The sequence below is a fragment of the Lethenteron reissneri genome, chromosome 11, assembly GCF_015708825.2.
Source record: "Lethenteron reissneri isolate LAM-NWPU_2019-01 chromosome 11, ASM1570882v1, whole genome shotgun sequence".
Taxonomy (NCBI): domain Eukaryota; kingdom Metazoa; phylum Chordata; class Hyperoartia; order Petromyzontiformes; family Petromyzontidae; genus Lethenteron; species Lethenteron reissneri.
In genome coordinates, this window is record NC_083789.1 from 12,042,325 (window position 1) to 12,059,689 (window position 17,365).

General features: G+C 46.6%; 1 protein-coding gene across 5 annotated transcripts in view; it reads left to right on the top strand.

Moving 5' to 3' along the window:
* Window positions 1–15,329, top strand: part of LOC133341472 (protein phosphatase 1B-like) — a 33,508-nt gene extending 18,179 nt beyond the window's left edge. For 4 of the 5 annotated variants that reach the window (XM_061550136.1, XM_061550139.1, XM_061550137.1 and 1 more), the window contains 5 exons: window positions 884–1,739; window positions 2,168–2,285; window positions 5,968–6,079; window positions 9,368–9,425; window positions 13,136–15,329. In XM_061550136.1, coding sequence (XP_061406120.1) covers window positions 903–1,739; window positions 2,168–2,285; window positions 5,968–6,079; window positions 9,368–9,425; window positions 13,136–13,165 — 1,155 coding nt within the window. In that variant the 5' untranslated portion in view covers window positions 884–902 and the 3' untranslated portion in view covers window positions 13,166–15,329. The remainder of the gene's footprint in view (window positions 1–883; window positions 1,740–2,167; window positions 2,286–5,967; window positions 6,080–9,367; window positions 9,426–13,135) is intronic. The other variant, XM_061550140.1, reaches the window with a different exon arrangement.
* The last annotated feature ends 2,036 nt before the right edge of the window (window positions 15,330–17,365 follow it).

The following is a 17,365-nucleotide window of genomic DNA, read 5'->3' on the forward strand; positions in this document are numbered from 1 at the left end:
TGTGTTGCACCGGCCACACCAGTTTCCCCGAGAGAACGGCACCGCTAACAGATGTTCGCCCAGGCTCGAAATTTAATACAAAGTGTCCGAGATGCATCAAGAGCCTCCACACCAGCGCAAGCCCTGTGCAAAGGGGCCTCTCATGGCCGCAAACATTATACTTTTAATGAACAAATTTCGCGTGCGAATCATGTTTATGCTATTGCGTTACACTGTCAAAAATAAGCACGTTATTTTAAAAAGGGACAGTGTATTCTCAAGTAGTTTCCACTTGACGCACTATGCTATGAATGGATATGCAGCGGAGGACATTTTCTCCCCTCGCACTTCTTAGTGGGAGCCTTCGGTTGAACATATTTACACATTTCTTGAAAGGAACTTGTAGCATTTGACGCGCTAGTAGTTCCGGTTATTGAATGGACGAGACACAACGTTGGCATTCTCTGTTCATCACTACAACGTAAAGGCGATGACATTTTCCCCACATCTCAACGAAAGGCTCATGGTACCAGTCATTGGTGAAAATCTGTTCACTAATTCTGCTATTTATCATATTGCAATTTAGTCCTTATTCTCGAACCAACTACATTAGACCCCAATTTAATTGTATCCCCCTCCACCAGTGTGTGGATACTCCCACGACGTGTGGCCAGTGTGGAATAAAAGACTAAACATACCCTCGAGAGAGGGGCTCTGGAGCTCCCTCTGGTGGAGGTCGCGATGCCAGCAGAGGTCGAACGAGCAATCGGAGGGGCTTCGTCTTTAGGTTCCCCCCCCCCACCACCTCTGATGTGCCATGGTATCATAATTAGATTACATGACCGTCGAATGAAATTATAGCGTGCGTACGTCGTTTTGCTGCTCACTGCTGTGCGGTTTCTAGGTTCCTACACGGGTAGAAGATGGGGGCGTTTTTGGACAAGCCGAAGACGGAGAAGCACACGGCGCACGGCTCTGGCAACGGGATGTGCTACGCCCTGAGTAGCATGCAAGGCTGGCGGGTCGAGATGGAGGACGCCCACGCCGCGGTGCTGGGGATGCCACGCGGCCTGAAGTCGTGGTCGTTTTACGCTGTCTTTGACGGGCACGCGGGGTCGCGCGTGGCCACCTACTGCTCCGAGCACCTGCTGGAGCGCATCACCAACACCAAGCCCTTTCAGTTGCTCGTCCCGCCGGCCGAGCCGGGCGTGGATGACGTCAAGCAGGGCATCCGGACCGGTTTCCTGGAGATCGACGAGCACATGCGCACCATGTCCGACATCAAGAACGGGCTGGACCGCAGCGGCACCACGGCCGTGTCGGTGATGGTCAGCCCCAGGCACTTGTACTTCATCAACTGCGGCGACTCGCGAGCGGTGCTGTACCGCGACGGGGGAGTCCACTTCTTCACCGAGGACCACAAGCCGTGCAACCCGCGCGAGAAGGAGCGCATCCAGAACGCGGGCGGCAGCGTCATGATCCAGCGCGTCAACGGCTCGCTGGCCGTCTCGCGCGCCCTCGGGGATTTCGACTACAAGAGCGTAGACGGGAAAGGTCCCACCGAGCAGCTCGTCTCTCCCGAGCCGGAGGTGTACGAGGTGGAGCGCAGCGACAAGGACGAGTTCATGGTGCTGGCGTGCGACGGCATCTGGGACGTGATGTCCAACGAGGAGCTGGGCCAGTTTTTACGTTCGCGTCTGCTGCTGAGCAACGACCTGGAGAAGGTTTGCAGCCAGGTCCTGGACACCTGCCTCCACAAGGTCTGTCACCCTGCCACGCACTCGTCTCACTGTAGCCGTCGCACTATGCCCCCTTTTGAGGGACGATGTTGAAAGGCAGACACAATAAAGGCTGCCACGATAAGCGTTGTTTATTTACCGAAACACTGCAGGCTGCACGGCCGCAAGCCGGCCGTGTGGCAGGGAATGCGCCGCGTGTCTCGAAAAGGGATTCCTTGATTTCACGGTCTAAAGATATGGCTAACCAAGTGTGGCTCGGTAAATGAGAAACCCTTGCCCCCCCCTCCCCTATGGCCCCATGTGTAAGCTTGACAAGCCGTGGAACAAGGAATTTTCTTTGTGAAACCATGAATGAGCTCGTAGGGTAGTGAAGCGTTGACGAGCGCGGTGCTTTTCACGAAGGTTCCTGAACCGGTTACGAGCATTCCTCTGCTTGTGCTGTTTTGCAGGGCAGCCGAGATAACATGAGCATCGTGCTCGTGTGCTTTCCCAACGCTCCCAGGCCCTCGCCTGAAGCCGTGAAACAGGAGGAGGAGCTCGACAAATTCCTGGAGCAGAAGGTGGAAGGTGACTCTCCTCTGTCGAGCGCACTCCCCACCCCCCTCGCCACCACCCTTGGATTACATTTTCTTATCGGCAGCGGATAAATAACGCCCCCCCCCTGTCCCGGCACCTGTTTATTGTGTCTCTTCGGAACGGTGGTACCGAGCCGGTGCCTAATTGAAGCGGTCCACGCTCGGTGTCGCGTAGCTAAAAACAAACGTAAGTGCGTTCATTGTGGCTCTGACTTGGGCATAGTTTTTCTCTCCACATAGTGGGCTATTTCGAGGTGGCGGCCCTCATTAACAGTGCACCCATAAAGGGGTGTTTTACTTTTTAAGCCATAAGACCACATCAACGACTTTGTAGGCATGATGCACTTGTGAAGGTTGAAGGAAACTAGGGATGGCACTCTCCCATCTTTCTGCCTTCTGCCACACCACCCGGCCTTACCGTCCCTCAACCTGTCACCATTTACATCACTGCAATCCTCTCCAACCAACAAGTATTATGTTTAACCACGTAGGCTTTCGTCACCAATATTATCCATGAGAGGGTTTTTTTGTTTTGGGTGAGATCACGTAAATATAAATGTTTCGGTGGCGGCGGATTTAATGATACATTTATAATGATGCTTTCTAACCCAAAAACTTTTGTTATGGATGTAGGTGCGATCTCACGAGCAATATTATCCACAGTGAAGGGTTTTTTGTTTTTGTTGGGGTTTGATCGTGTTATTATGAATGGTGGCAACGTCACGGTTACTCTAATTGTAAATGTTGCTGTGGGTTTACTCTCCAACGCACACACCACTGGTCAGTGCTGAACTCGTAAACTAATTGGCCACGTTTCGTTTATGTGACACAAAGCTTATTCACTGGCTGTTTTGGGTGGTCGCAGGTTTAATGACACATTTATATTTACGTGATCTAGCCCAAAAACAACTATTATGGCTCAAAGTCTTCTTCCACCCTCGATCCTTGGCCTAGTGAACTCGTCACTCACTGTCTTCCTACCCTGGCCCTCCACCTCATCCGGTCCCGATCCCTTGTCTCGCACGACGGCTGCTGTTACTGCCATTCTGTTGAAACTCCCCACGATGGACCCAAGCATTCTTGCAAAGATCCATCCTCTCTCAAGCCTCTCATTCATAACAGGGGTCACCTACTCCCATATCTCCAGACCCCTGTCCCTCCGCAGTCTCCACGACTCAGTCCAATCAGGTTTCTGCCAGGGCCATTCTACTGAATCTGCTTCTGCACAGGTGGTAAATGACCTTCGTCTCGCTTCAGATAAAGAATCCTTCTCACTCCGATTTCTCTGAGGCCTCCCCGCAGCTGTTGACACCACGGATCACTCAATTCCCATCCTCCTTGATCTCCTTCATGGCCGTGCAGGCATCTCCACCACACTCGTCTCCTGGCTGCGGTCTTCCCATCTTTCACGTTTCCCGGCACGAACTGCTTGCCCTCCTCTCACACATCCCTGTGCTTGTGGTGTCGCACAAAGCTCCATCCTCGACCCCTGTTGCTGTTCTCAATAAATCCCCCCCCCCTCTTGGCGAAATCGTTTTCAGTTTCATTGTCAACCTGAAGACACCCGGCCAGCTACATCGCCATTGACCCCATGAACCCTCCCTCACTGTTCACTCTCACGCGCTGCCTTGACCACGGTCACCTCTGATGGATTCCACCGCACGTTCTCCAGCAGTGCCAAAACAGAAGTAAAACATCGATGTGTATTTGTAAACAGCCACCTTGTTCACGTTGTTTCAATTCTGGCAACAATTAAAATACTTGTGTCAATTAAGCCTTAAATTCTAAGAATACATGTCACACGGTGGTTACGTTTTGAGGTAGGAGTGTGCGTGTATTGATTGTGTCGGTACATTGTCACGGCGCCACTTCGAGAGTCGTCATGCCTGTTGAGTGTGCTCTTTTCACGGGTGACTTCAACTTCAAAAGCTGTCCTGATTGCCGAGACTTAAAGCGAATGTGTCCCGTACGTTATAAACCTTTGGGCTTGATTTACATTGATTTTTTATGACGTTTTAAAAAAAAACGAGACATTCATGTTGCGTGGCACGAGTTGTGCTCAAACTGGAAACTTAACAGGTATGCGAGTTATCGAATTTCACTTGAGCATCACGCCTCATCGGAGAATGGGAGAGCGATGCCTGCTGTCTAACGTATGGCGTGCCCGTGAGTAAACGTCGCGTGGACACGCGCCGTGTCCTTGGTCTACATGGAATTTATGGGTGCCATCTGGAAGGAAAAAAATACATTCCCAAAACCAAAAAATGCAACAACGAGCAAAGCAGCATCCCCCATGGCGGCGTGTCGTCAGCCGAGTCCTCCACTTTGCGCAGAAATGCCCTGCGGCCAGCCAGTCCCAGTTTTGTCCGTACTGCAACTGCCGTAGCATTAGATGGTGGATTGTGCGCATTCCAGAATTGGCTTGTGTTGATTGATGGCTTGTTTTTCACCTTTATTTATATACATGTTTTTAAACACAGAGCAATTATAGGTTGTCAATAGGAAACATTTTGGCTTTGTGGAAATTACGTGGTTTTTGTTAAGAAAATTGGATTTCTAACAGGGTCACCCCAACCACTGAATTAGACCCCCCCCCCTCCCCGTGTTTCAAGGACACATAGCCATCTCGGAAAATGTAAAAGGACACGCGTCCTTTAAGTAAGCGCATATGATGTGTGGGTGTGTGTGATGATAGAATGTTAATGTCTGTGCTGGCACACCGGCCTACATAAGGTAAGCATTCAAAGCCTGCTTGCTTGATGGCTCGCTTTGCGTTTGTCCAAAACTCTGCCGAAATGAAAGTTGGCAGCGATGTTAAATAGTATTGGAACAGGAGTTCTTCTCTACGTGGTCCATATGAACATGTGCCCCCTAGTGGAGAAATCCTGATTCTAAACCAGGGTTTCCCTAAGGGCATGGTTGCTTATTACTCAGCAGGGACATCTTCTTGAGTTTATCAAATCGTCTCTTTTCAAATCCGATTTGTAACACACTGCGCTTGCCTGATGATTGCTAAACATGCCACAGAACGGTAATTATTTTAATCCGGTCTCTCAATATTTACACGAGGTCTATTATCGGGAACGTGTGGCATAAATATATTTATTTATAAATGTACGTGCAAAGCCCTTTGGTCAATCCACTGCTGCATGAGGGGCCTCCCCCCCCCCCCCCCCCCCACACTGTCCTGGTCAGGGTTATTCGTCCATATTTCAACTATACTGGCCACTCCAGGTTTGGAAGTGGCCAGTATAGAACAGCAATGGATTTCGCTGTCCTGCCTTTTATTGACCACCACAATCCAAGCACTGCGCGGGTTCAACACGACGATTTTTGCCACGGGGCAAATTGTATCCGTAAATTAGTATTTGTGAGCTGAACGGGAGGGGAATTGTGGTTAACCAGGAAATGCGTGCCGTGGTGGGTCTCGAGGAATGGCTTCTGGGGAAACCCTAATGTAAACAGCCCTGGGGGGGGGGGGGCGAGGGCTTTGTTTCTTTCTCTAACAGGATGCCAGCACCAATGTTAAGCGGCTTCCACTGTGCGTTCGCCCGTGTCACGGGCCTGCGTCGGCTTCTGCTGGCGAGCGCGGCGGCGTCGTCGGAGGCTCTCGCCCGCACGTGCTCGCCTGACTGTTTCCCAAAAGAGTGCCTGTGTGTGCCCTTCCTCGTCAGAGTTGCTGGAGAAGCACGCGGAGGACAGGACCCCTGACATGCCCTCGGTAATGCGAGTTCTCTCCTTGGAAACTATCCCCAACCTTCCACCAGGAGGGGGCCTGGCTAGCAAGTAAGCGGCAGAGCGTATCCCGCGAGCCAGCGGCCCCCCCCCCCCCCACCCCCCCCCCCCCACCGTGTCCCACCTCGTTTGGAATGGCTACATATGTAGTTTGCACCTAACGCTTCTCTCTAATACAGGTCGCCCTTGCAAAAGTGGCAGTGTGTCCATGTGGGTTTTATTTCACCCGCTGGTTAAATTAAAGGATTAATGCTTCATTTTATTGACTTTGTTTACATTTCCAAATTTAATCTTAAACGAAACAACTGATAGAAGCCGTGCTCTTAAAAAAAGTGCAGGTTATGGAATTTCGAGAATTTTGGAGAATTACCAGATTGTTTATCTCCACCCTCTTTTGCATTACAATGATCAGAGTTGAATGTTGTAATTCTGTGCGCTTGTTTTTTTTCCCTCCATAATTGTTGCTTTGTCGATGTGTGTGCCCTTTGGTGTTATCTCAGTTTGGGGATCCCTCTGCTTCGTACTTGAAATTTGCAGCCATTTTTATCAGTCTACTGACCATACACGTCACCAATCTGAGCAACACGAGTTGTGAATTCGGAGGAGCATAGACATTGGAGCAAAGTATAGTACAACAATAGATGTAATGCCCTGCCTTCTGTTGGCCACCACGTAGTCTCCGCAGCATCACGTGACACCGGAATTTATGCCTGTGGGCGATTGGCCCATCCACACGCTATCCAGGCTCAACGCCTGCTTAACTTCCGAGGTCTGGTGAGCTCGAGTCGAATCTGTTTTTTATTTTTATTTTACCAGGTAAGAGCCCACTGAGCTATATAGCCGTTCTTCAGAAGCGACCTGGCCACAAATGATAGCTCAACGAAGTGACTTACCATCACGTGGAAATGGAGGGAAGACCCGGAGAAAAATCCACGCAACCATGGGGAGAACATGCAAACTCCAAATATACAGCAGGCGTCAGCGTCGGGATTGAACCCACGACCTCCTGTATACCAGGCGATGCAATTAACATCTTACCACCCGCGGTGCTTATCACAATAGCCCAGCGTCGTTGTGTGTAGTCAGCTTCGACAACACGGTCGCCACGATCGTAATGTGCATAATTGTTCATTGCTCTATTATTGTTGGATCGTCGCAATCTGTGCAGCCCTTCAACCAATTCTACTTGGCGACCGCCAGGGGGCGCGAGTGGCATAGGAAGCGCATTCGAAATGTCATCAACATGTGCGTGATGGATATTGAAAAAGGTGCCCGATAAGAAAACAACAAATCCTTTTGGCACACACCTTGGCACTTTTCTCTCCGCAAGCACGTGTATTCTATTAAGTACTGGTGTGCGTTTGCGCCAGAGTAGCTGCTAGTTACGATGTATGGAGGAGGAGCAACCTTCACCCAGAGGAACCGTCTAATGCTTCATGTAGTCATCGCTAGCATCCCTGATGACGGTGGACGGAGGAGGGCCGTGGGCGCACTGCGTCGTGAACGAGAAGCGTGGGAGATGGTGACGGCTCGGTGGCGGGAGCTCTTCGTCCAGCAGTGGGGATAGATCATGGCTGATGATGACGATGACATCCTCGCCCGACCGTTGGACCAGATGACGCCTCTTGGCGTTAGATGACGCCTCTTGGCGTCATCTGGTCGAACACCATATGAGACTAGGCTCTAAGGAAAGCTGTCTCTGGTGTGGACCAATCAGTTTCAAGAGTAAAGCCCAATTTTAGTGAAAAAGCATGTCTTCCAAACGCCCAAGTATGTCTCCTGCTGGTAGTGAAAAAAAGAAGAGGACATCTTTAGCGATTTCATTTTAGGGTTACCACGATACGATACGTTCAATGCATGTTAAACGTTTTTATAGCAGATAGGATTGTTTCCTGAAAAAACTTTCTATTAAATTGCAGTTCATATAGGTAGGCTAAGAATTTACCTTGGTTTTTTTACTTTACGTTTTACTGTGCAATACAGTCTTGTAATTAATAAATACATACAGTATATAGTTTATACAGTACGATACTGTAAATTGCTCTGTTTTGCTAAATTATCACCATTCTTTAAGACTCCTGGGTAGGCTAGGCCATCTTGGACTTAAGATATTTTTGACTTACGATGGGGTCGTCGTAACGCATCTCCATCGTAAGTAGAGGACTACCTGTACGTGGCTTTTAGTCCACTTGCTGTACCGCCTTCTCCTGACGAGCCAGGGTATGGCACCTCCTGTACACCCGCAGGACAACATTCGTGTGATGCACTCGTTTCCGGTGCAGGGTTACAGGCCACATTCGTAGCCAGCACTGCTCGCCTATAATGGAAGCACATGGGGATAGAGCAGATTTTTATTCTTTATACAGCTCACGTATAGTTTTTTTTCTGACAAAAATGTTGGCTGTGGATCAATAAAGCATTTTTCTAAGGTTTTAGTGGTGAAGAATCCCCAGAAGCCAGGCTTTGTAGTGTGGGTAATCATGTATTATAATTGTCGGGCAATCATTAGCTTTGTCTCGTGTGGAGTTGTGGCGCGTTTTAGTCAAATCAGCTTGGCAAGTGGAGTCATGTGTTTTGGTTTGTGATGTTTTAACAGAAACATCTGCAATATCTACAGTGTCCTATAGCTATCCATTTACAGCATTTATTTATGCCGATCCACTGCTGATACGGGGCCTCCCCCACACCCTGTGCTGGTCACGAGGGTCGTTTGACCAGACTGGATGCTGGGCCGTTGGGGTTGGGGAAAGCGGGGAAGCATAGATGTGGAAGCATGGACGTACAGTACAACAATTGATGTTTACGCACTGTCCTTTGCTGGCCATTGCAAAGCCCCACAAGCTCTGTGACAACCTCTTTATGCATGGTTGGTCACCCATCCAAGGACTAATCCAGGCTCATTTTAGCTTAGCTTGCAAGATTTGATAGGACCGGGTGCGGAGTGATTTTTAAGAGTTTTCTGCATTTTGTATGCACACGGACGACGACGATGATGATGATGATGATACACATCCATTTGTCATCCAGCAGTATAATGTGCCTCTTGTGTCAGCTTATATTTATACAGAAAATATATGCCGGGGAAAACAGTTGTTTGAAGAATTATGTTGTCATTTAAATGAATTATTCATGACACTCTGAACTAACATCACACATAAAATTTTTCATGAGCGTCGTTTATAGGTGGTAGTTAGAGAAGATGATGGGGTTTGCTTATTTTTTTATGCAATACTTGCTGCTATCTAATCGTTTGATTAATTGTATGAGCTCCAATTTCCAGCTATGTATTTAAAGTTCCAGACACTGAATATATCCTGAGTCCGTGTTGTTTTTGCACAGGCGGAGTGTGATCGAGACAGTTTACAACCGACTGAACCCGGACAGGGAAGATGAAGTGGTGAGTTCAACTCACGACACGTTCTACAACATCCCTTTGCTGTTGGGGAGGAGTGGTGGCACAGTGGGTAGTGCACAGCGCTAAGAACCCGCCGACCTGAGTTGGTTTGAATCAGGCCACGGCTAACATCAGTGGCGCCACGGTTAACATCAGTGGCGCCACGGTGGCAAGATGTAATCTGCCATGCCTGGTATGCAGGAGGTCGTGCGTTCGATCCCGACCCTAATGCCTGTACATTTGGAATTTGTATGCTCTCCCTGTGGTCATGTGGAATTTTCTCCGAGTCCTCCGATTTTTCCCTCCACATTTAGAAACATGCATTGACAGCGATCATTTGAGACCAGGTCGCCACTGAAAAATAGCTTTTTAGCTCAATGGGCCTTACCTGGCAAAAAACATTGTAAAAATAAAATGATAACTGAACCAGTCCTGAGTCCCCCCCCCCCACCCCACTGCACCACCCTGCACTGACCAGCATGGTGAAGTATGCTCAAATATCACCCTTGGCCGAAAGGCATAGGGAGGCCTTCATCCAGCAGTGGATTGATAATGGACTGTGCATTGTTGCTGAGATTGCAGAATTCGCTGGTGAACTCTGAGTGGAATGCTTTGTTTAGGCACCGACAGAGTTTTCCTTGTACATTGCATCCTTGAGCAGGTAGAACTCGTTTTATTTGATTACACAGATAAACAGAAAGATCCACGTCTTCGTGTTTCTTTACTTTAGCAGTACAGTGCTAAAACGTATACTTACAATAAAACAATTGCGTATCTAAATGACAACGTACGGCCCTTTTCTCAATCCACTGCTAGATGAAGGCCCTTTCCCATGCCGTGTCAGCCATGGAGGTAGTCTGACCATACTTGATCAAAATTCGCCATGCGGGTCAGTGTAGGTTGGTGAAGGGGTGTCACGGTGGCGAGATGTTAATTACTTCACCTGGTATACAGGAAGTCATGGGTTCGATCCCGACCCTGACGCCTGTATATTTTGAGTTTTCATGTTCTCCCCTTGGTCGCGTGGGTTTTTCTCCGGGTCCTCCACATTTAGAAACAACACGTTCGGGGTATTTGCCTGCTCTAAATTCCCACATGATGATAAGCCACTTCGTTGAGCTATTATTTTTTTGGTGAGGTCGCTTCTGAAAAAGAGCTGTACAGCTCAGTGGGCCTTAGCTGGCAAAATCAAAATAGTTGTTGACTTTTAAGTGGAGCGGCAGGACCGGTTAAGATATTTCTTATCTATTATTTAACAGAATAATTATTTAATTATTATTATTTAACAGGATAATAGATAAGTGTTCTATTATTAAATTTATTTTCTTTCGACGTGACTTTACCGAAAGAACCAAAGAATATTTCTTATTGTTGATGTTCGCTGTGACCGGGAATGACGTGCAGGTCTCCGTGTTCATGGTACAGTCCGCTCGCTGTTCTCGCTGTTCAAGATACCGCTCCGCCCCTTTAACTCTTTACTTACAATAAAATATTTGCTCTTTGCAAAGCGGTTCTTTTAAATATACCCCTTTGTCGTTTAACGCCAGGACATTTAGTTTAATTGCGCAATAGTTTTGTGTTTGTTGTGCTTATCATGGAACGGTTCTGAATTACTTTTAAGCAGTGGGATGTTTTTTAATGTTATTGCCAATACGTTGCTCAAATACAAGCTATAGGGTAAAATAAGCCATAGCTTTAAGATGCGGGCAGAATAATTCAGCTTTAAGATAGCATTTAAGTATTAGTTTTTGGAACAGCGTTGCAGATTTACTTTCAAGAAGTACATGCTGTACATTTCTCTATTTTTAGTTTACTCAGAAAATTGGCTCATCAACAGGCAAGGACAAGACTTGTCTGGCCCAACACTGCGTAAACATGTTTTTCTGCCTTCTGCTCGTTGTATTTCCAGCAGCTAAGAACATGAGCGCACATCGGGTCCATTTGGTTTTGAAGGCTGTAGCCATAGGGGCTCTTTGCTCTTTCACCTCTAGTCTCCACTCCAATCGCCTGTGTGCTTTCTCGAGATTTGTTTTTCACGGCCACTGTTTCTGGGCAAGATCCCGTGTTCTTGATGTCACACTGCGGTCACAAGGAAACGCAGAAAGGGGATGTTCAATTACAGCAATGCGTAAATACGAATGCTTTGGTAAGGTTTCGATGTTAACTCCCCTTTTGGGCAGAATGCGTTGGGTGTTCTACGACAGTTCTAACATGTTTAGTGTTTCAGAAAAAAAGTCTCTCCCCGTGCTGGGGTTGCACTATCTGCTTCCTATTTTTCCGTCCACATTTTGTATCCTTTGATTCGACTCTTACCGAACAAAAACAGATCCGAGGCTGCTGTATATTTTTCTAGACTGGAACAATACAAGGGCGGGTCCCTCTGGGGGGACCGCCATCTGGCCCCAGCTGATAATGGTTGGGACCTCAAAACTTTAAAATCGCCCGACGGGATAAACAAGAAAGACTTCGATGAAAAACTGGCAAAGAATGTTTTCACTAAAAGCTGCCTGGGATAGAGAAGCCAGGTTTCAAAAAAAGTAGCTTCGAAAAATATATAAATGCACTGCATTCCAGGATGTCTGAACTGTGCTAATCTTGTATAATATGAGGATTAAGGGATTATTCAAGCAATTAAAGTCGAGCAATCCAATTCTTGCATTTTTTTTATCAAACCATGGGTTGTAATGGAGAGCCTTGCTATCGTCCTGCCTATACCCTGCCATAAATAGTGCGCTCTCTTCTTACTGCCGGAATCAACCAACTGTATGGCAGTGTTCAGGAGCAGTGCTGCATGTGCTGTCTATCAAAAGGTTGCAGTGAATAACATGAAAAGAATAATCACGTGTAATTATAGCAGCTAAACAGCCTTTGTCAAAACACTGCAGTATAATTTCATGTAGGGGTTGTTTAACCACACGTTATCACGTTGGTCAGTCCAAGTTGGTCAAAGGGGGGTGGCCGGGATCGATACCATTTCACTCGCCACTGATGTTAGACGTGGCCGGCAATCGAACTTGGGTGGCCGGGTTTGCGACACTCGTGATCCACTCCACCGTAAAAAATGCTACAATAATTTACAGCCATTTGTACGTATGTTGAACTTACTAATAGGGTTTTTTCCCTTTTTTCTGGCAACAAAACTGACACCTTTTGCAAAGAATCATGCTTACATTAACCACAATACTTGCAGTCAAATGCAAACAAAAAACAATACTCTGATAATTGATGTATTGTCCTTGAAACTGATTGGTCCACACCAGAGACAGCTTTTCTTAGAGCCTAGTCTCATACGGTGTTCGACCAGATTACGCCAAAAGGCGCCTTTTGGCGTCATCTGGTCGAACACCATATTAGTATATTTTGGTCCTGGCAAAGGAGGCCTCTTGATATGTTGAACTTACCGTACGTAGCCAGTCGTGCTAAAAATGGCCTTCTCTATACCTCCCACTGGTTATGATGGGTTGTGGAAGAGAGGAACCCAGGAATGGTTCAGAAAACACTTGCCACGCATTAGGCCGTGAATCGAACTTTGGTCACCAGGGTCATAGCCCAGTGCCCTGACCACTCCGCCACTACACCCCCATAACCATTGATGCAATGTTGTATGTATGTTGAACTTCTTTCACACCGTACGTAGCCAACTGTGCTAGTCGGAGGTGCGGGGGAAAGCCAGCAAACTGTAACGATGGCATTCTATTTTTCTTTCCCGACAGAGCTCTTTGGACACCGACGATGCCTGGTAGCCTCACTGACAAGATGCCTTTTGAAAGAAATGTTTTAGGTGAATCCATATTTGCTGTTCTGCCATGTGGAGCAGATAATGACAGCTTTAAAGTGGCTGCTGTCTGATGTTTGCCCTGAAAAGTTAATTATTTGACGAGAGGTGTAAAGTGTTACTTATGAAAGCCGATGGTGAGTGACTTGCAGTTTTTATCTTCGGCAGCTTTTGGGGTTTGCCACAAATGAGAAGTGACTGCTGTTGATTGATCAGAGTGTGTCGGAAAGTTGAATAGACAGAGCAATTAATTCACCTTCTATATCTCTTTGTCAACCGTTTTTGCCTAACTCTTTTCACTGTGTGGCATGGGTTTCAAAGAGGACTAGGTCTCGGACCATGTTTAATTCCATCGCACGTGTCGTCGCGCAGAGCTCATGAGGGGACGAAGATGGGCGAGTTGTTTGTCCGTGATGACGAGTGTACGGTAGCTAATGGTGAACTTTAAACCCACGACCCCATTACCCCCACCGGTCCGTTCAGCCATCGTTTCACTGACGTGGGTAATTTAATTCGTTTTTCTTTAATGGCTTCAAGAATAAACCTTTGATGATATTGCACTCAAGTGACAATAAACGAATATTTATTAATGTTTCTCAAAGTATTTTCACGTTAAATTTTAAGCTCAACCACATTTAAAAACAGCACGCTATCAAACTGATTTACCAGTGCTTGATGTTTATCTAATATTTAATTCAAGTTTATTTTACTACAGTTGTGAGTGTTTAGTTTATTTCAAAGTAATAAAATGTGTACCAAAGAAAGACCGAATTTTATATTGGAGATGAAAAAATTTAGGGTGGGTAGGCGACGATAACCCTGGGACACCCTTGCAAACAAGATGTTCCATGTCGAGATACAAAAAAAATAACAAACACATGTACGTACGTACCGTGCAATTGTGGGCATCGTCCTGGTCGAGCGTGTGATTGTCACTTGATTCGGGGAGACCGCACAAACTACCAATTTGCCATTTACGTTTTGATTATTATCCACGTTTGTTTTGAGTAGATTACTAAAAGAGTTGAAAGCCATCATCATGTAATGCTCTTTTATTATAACAAGTTGATTATTGCAGCGGCTAAAGAATGATTTGACTATGATTATAATTACTTGATGCTTTTTAGTGGACGTTTTGGTCATCAATCCCGACCATACGAAAGTGCGATTTGCAGTCAACCTGCCATACTGACAATTCCGACTCGCGTGCACAGACACAGGTGATTCAGTGCACGTTTATTTCCTGCAAACTAAAATATTTTCTCAAGAACCGAAGGAGTTACACTTTTACCATCTTCAACCAAGGGTGCGATCCGGTTTTTGTCTTTCCTCGATGCGACATGTACGACCACATACAAACCGTTCAAATTAAAGTCTGTGATGTAGGAGCATTTCGCTTTTGAGTCACCTGCGATTGCATTCACGTCGACAGAACTGCAAAAAATGCCTCGCTTGCTTCAAATCGATTAATTCCACCGTTATGTGTGTTGCCTCTGGTGGCCAACAACTCTCGATGTAACGCGACATTATCAGCAGAACAAACAGGCTGAACATTGCAGTCTGTGTTGTGATCATGGCCCGTTTCAGAATGTTTAACTTTCAGTCTATAGTCCTTTATAGTCTGTTTTATTGATTACCTTCAACAACATGTTTTAACGAAAAATGCAGTTGTCAAATTTTATACGGTAATTGCAGTATTTAATATTGATATATATGTGTTTAAATTAAACGATTGTTATATTGAATTGTTAACATGATGCACTGCAAAATGGCATTTTAAAGAGATGTTGTACACTTAGTTTTTAAATGCGTTAATGGCCAGTAAAACAGAAATTCATACATTTGTATGATGTACGGGTGTTAGATTATTCTTCTACATATTTTTAACCTGAGACCTCAAAAAATAGTTTTGACTTCTACAATATCTCTTTAAATGAACTGCTTTGTATTTGTTATGTACCGGTAAACAAATATGGACTGTCAATATTGCTGTTTTGCACATTTTGGCATGCTTTTAAAAAGGGTTTAACTCTTCTGAGGATTTTGTAAGGTTATACGTTGCCTTTGGAAACCCCTTTTGGACGTTGGCTTAGTGGCGCATACCCAGAGGGAAATAAAACATGTTGACTGCGCTACACGTAAGCCTGGATTTCTCGTCGGTCTTCCTGAATAACGTGATCCCGACCAAGTAGCTACCGCACAGTAGACACGCACCAGAGCTCTGCTTCCGCTCGCCTGTGTGTCCTAGTTTGGTTTTTAAAAGTTTTCACCCTGCCGCCCCCCACGGCCCCCCCTACATGCGAAAATATCTCCGGAATGTGTGAACACCCACTGGCCTGACGGTGTGTTTTTAATGGACAATTAAACTCATTGCTTCATCAAAAAATTGTGTTTTTTTACAACTGTACCTCCCATCCCTAAAAAAAAATGTAATGTGATATCCGACCTTTTTGTGAGGCACATGCTTGTGTGTATGACTGGGCTATGGGTTGGTGATGGGGCTGCCCAGCACCACTTCAGATGTCACACACAGTGACTAAAGTCAGCCGCGGCTGGGAATCGAACCCCCTTTGCGGGGTTCTCAGCACGGACATGCAGTACACTGAGCTACGGTCCCCTCCCCCACCTCAACCCTCTCAATGTATCTCACTGAAAAGTGAAATCTTAATTCAAAATGTAAACACGTGCTTATATTTGCTTCACGTGCTTTTTTGGCGTGGAACCTTACTGCTGTGTAAGCAGTTGCCGAGTCGCCCTTGGAAAATAGATTCTTGGCTCAAAGGGCTTTGATCGAAGAAGTCACCCTCTGCTTCTGTTTGACCGTACATAAAATACCGTACTATGCTGGTGAGTCGGGTCTCAACTGATAACGGACCCTCACCTGGTTTGCCTACGTGGTCCGAGCCAGCAGGGGCCCTAAACAGTTGTGATGTGAATGATAACGCTGCCATGTCCTCTTCAGTCGATAAGGACTAACCAAGTGTAGAGATGTCGTCCACTAATCCGCTAAGAGCAAAGGTTAAAAGCACTTGGCCCCATCAAACTCTTCGTCAGCTGTGGTCGACCCAGGGCTGTGTGGCTGAAGGTTTCCCCTCCAAACCGTTGCTCCATCAGCCATGCGGTGGAGTCCTGCACCTCGCTGCGACACGCAAGCTCATGTAGTCGCTGCAATTCTGCGGAGGACACCCTCGCGGGAGTGGTTTATTCTCTCTCTTGGCTGCCACTCCGTCATTAGCCTCGACCACCAGTCTCGTGACACGTCCTGCCCAAGCCACACTCGCCTTCATGTGTCGAACATGCGGTCTACAGTGATTTCAAGCCTGTACCTCGTTATGTTTACACGCTTTTAATGGTTGCTCTCATTCCATCAATGCCCATGTGTCAATACATATTTGATATTTACAAAACAATGAAGCCCCTTTACTTAAGGAAGAGCTAGATAATCTTGACTGAAGAAGAGGTATTGCCTGAAACGTTATTTTTTGTATTGTCAGTTGGGGCAGTTCCACTAATTATAAAACCTCAGTCAAAATTTCTAAAATAATACGTACAATGTCAATTTGAATGTACTGTTATTATATTTTGAGGGGAATCAGTGTCTCATTTACAGTCAATCGATGGTTTTCACACCACCATTCCAGCGTGGATGAAGAAGCCGTGTCGTCTGAGTGGGTCTTGACACCGGCGTTTTATGGGCATATCTCCCTCATCAACAACGGTGGGCAAATGGTTTATCTCTGAACTGCGGCTCGAGTTGGTTGACATACAATGCCCACGTCAACAACAAAAAATTGTGATGATTAAACTGACGGTCGGAACATATTTCCTCCTGGCACCTGGTGGTGTTCATTGCACGCGTGCCTGCAGGCCCCTGTAGGACCCTGCCAACTCGTTCCCTGGCCCTCGACTGGCACCCATGCTCAGCCTCCGTCCTTTGAGTATGGGCACGGTGCACAAACATCCGTGCAAAGCTCACGACAACAACGAGACACATTCCTCAATAACACTGGCCTAAGAGGACATATATACCGTGCAAATATGCAATGTATAAGGCGAAGTTTTGGGGTAATTATAATAATTGCCCATCGTCATCAGGGGCCGTCCGTAAATGACGTCACGCACCTGGGGGTGGGGGTCAAACATTTGTGACGATGTGTGACGAGGGGGG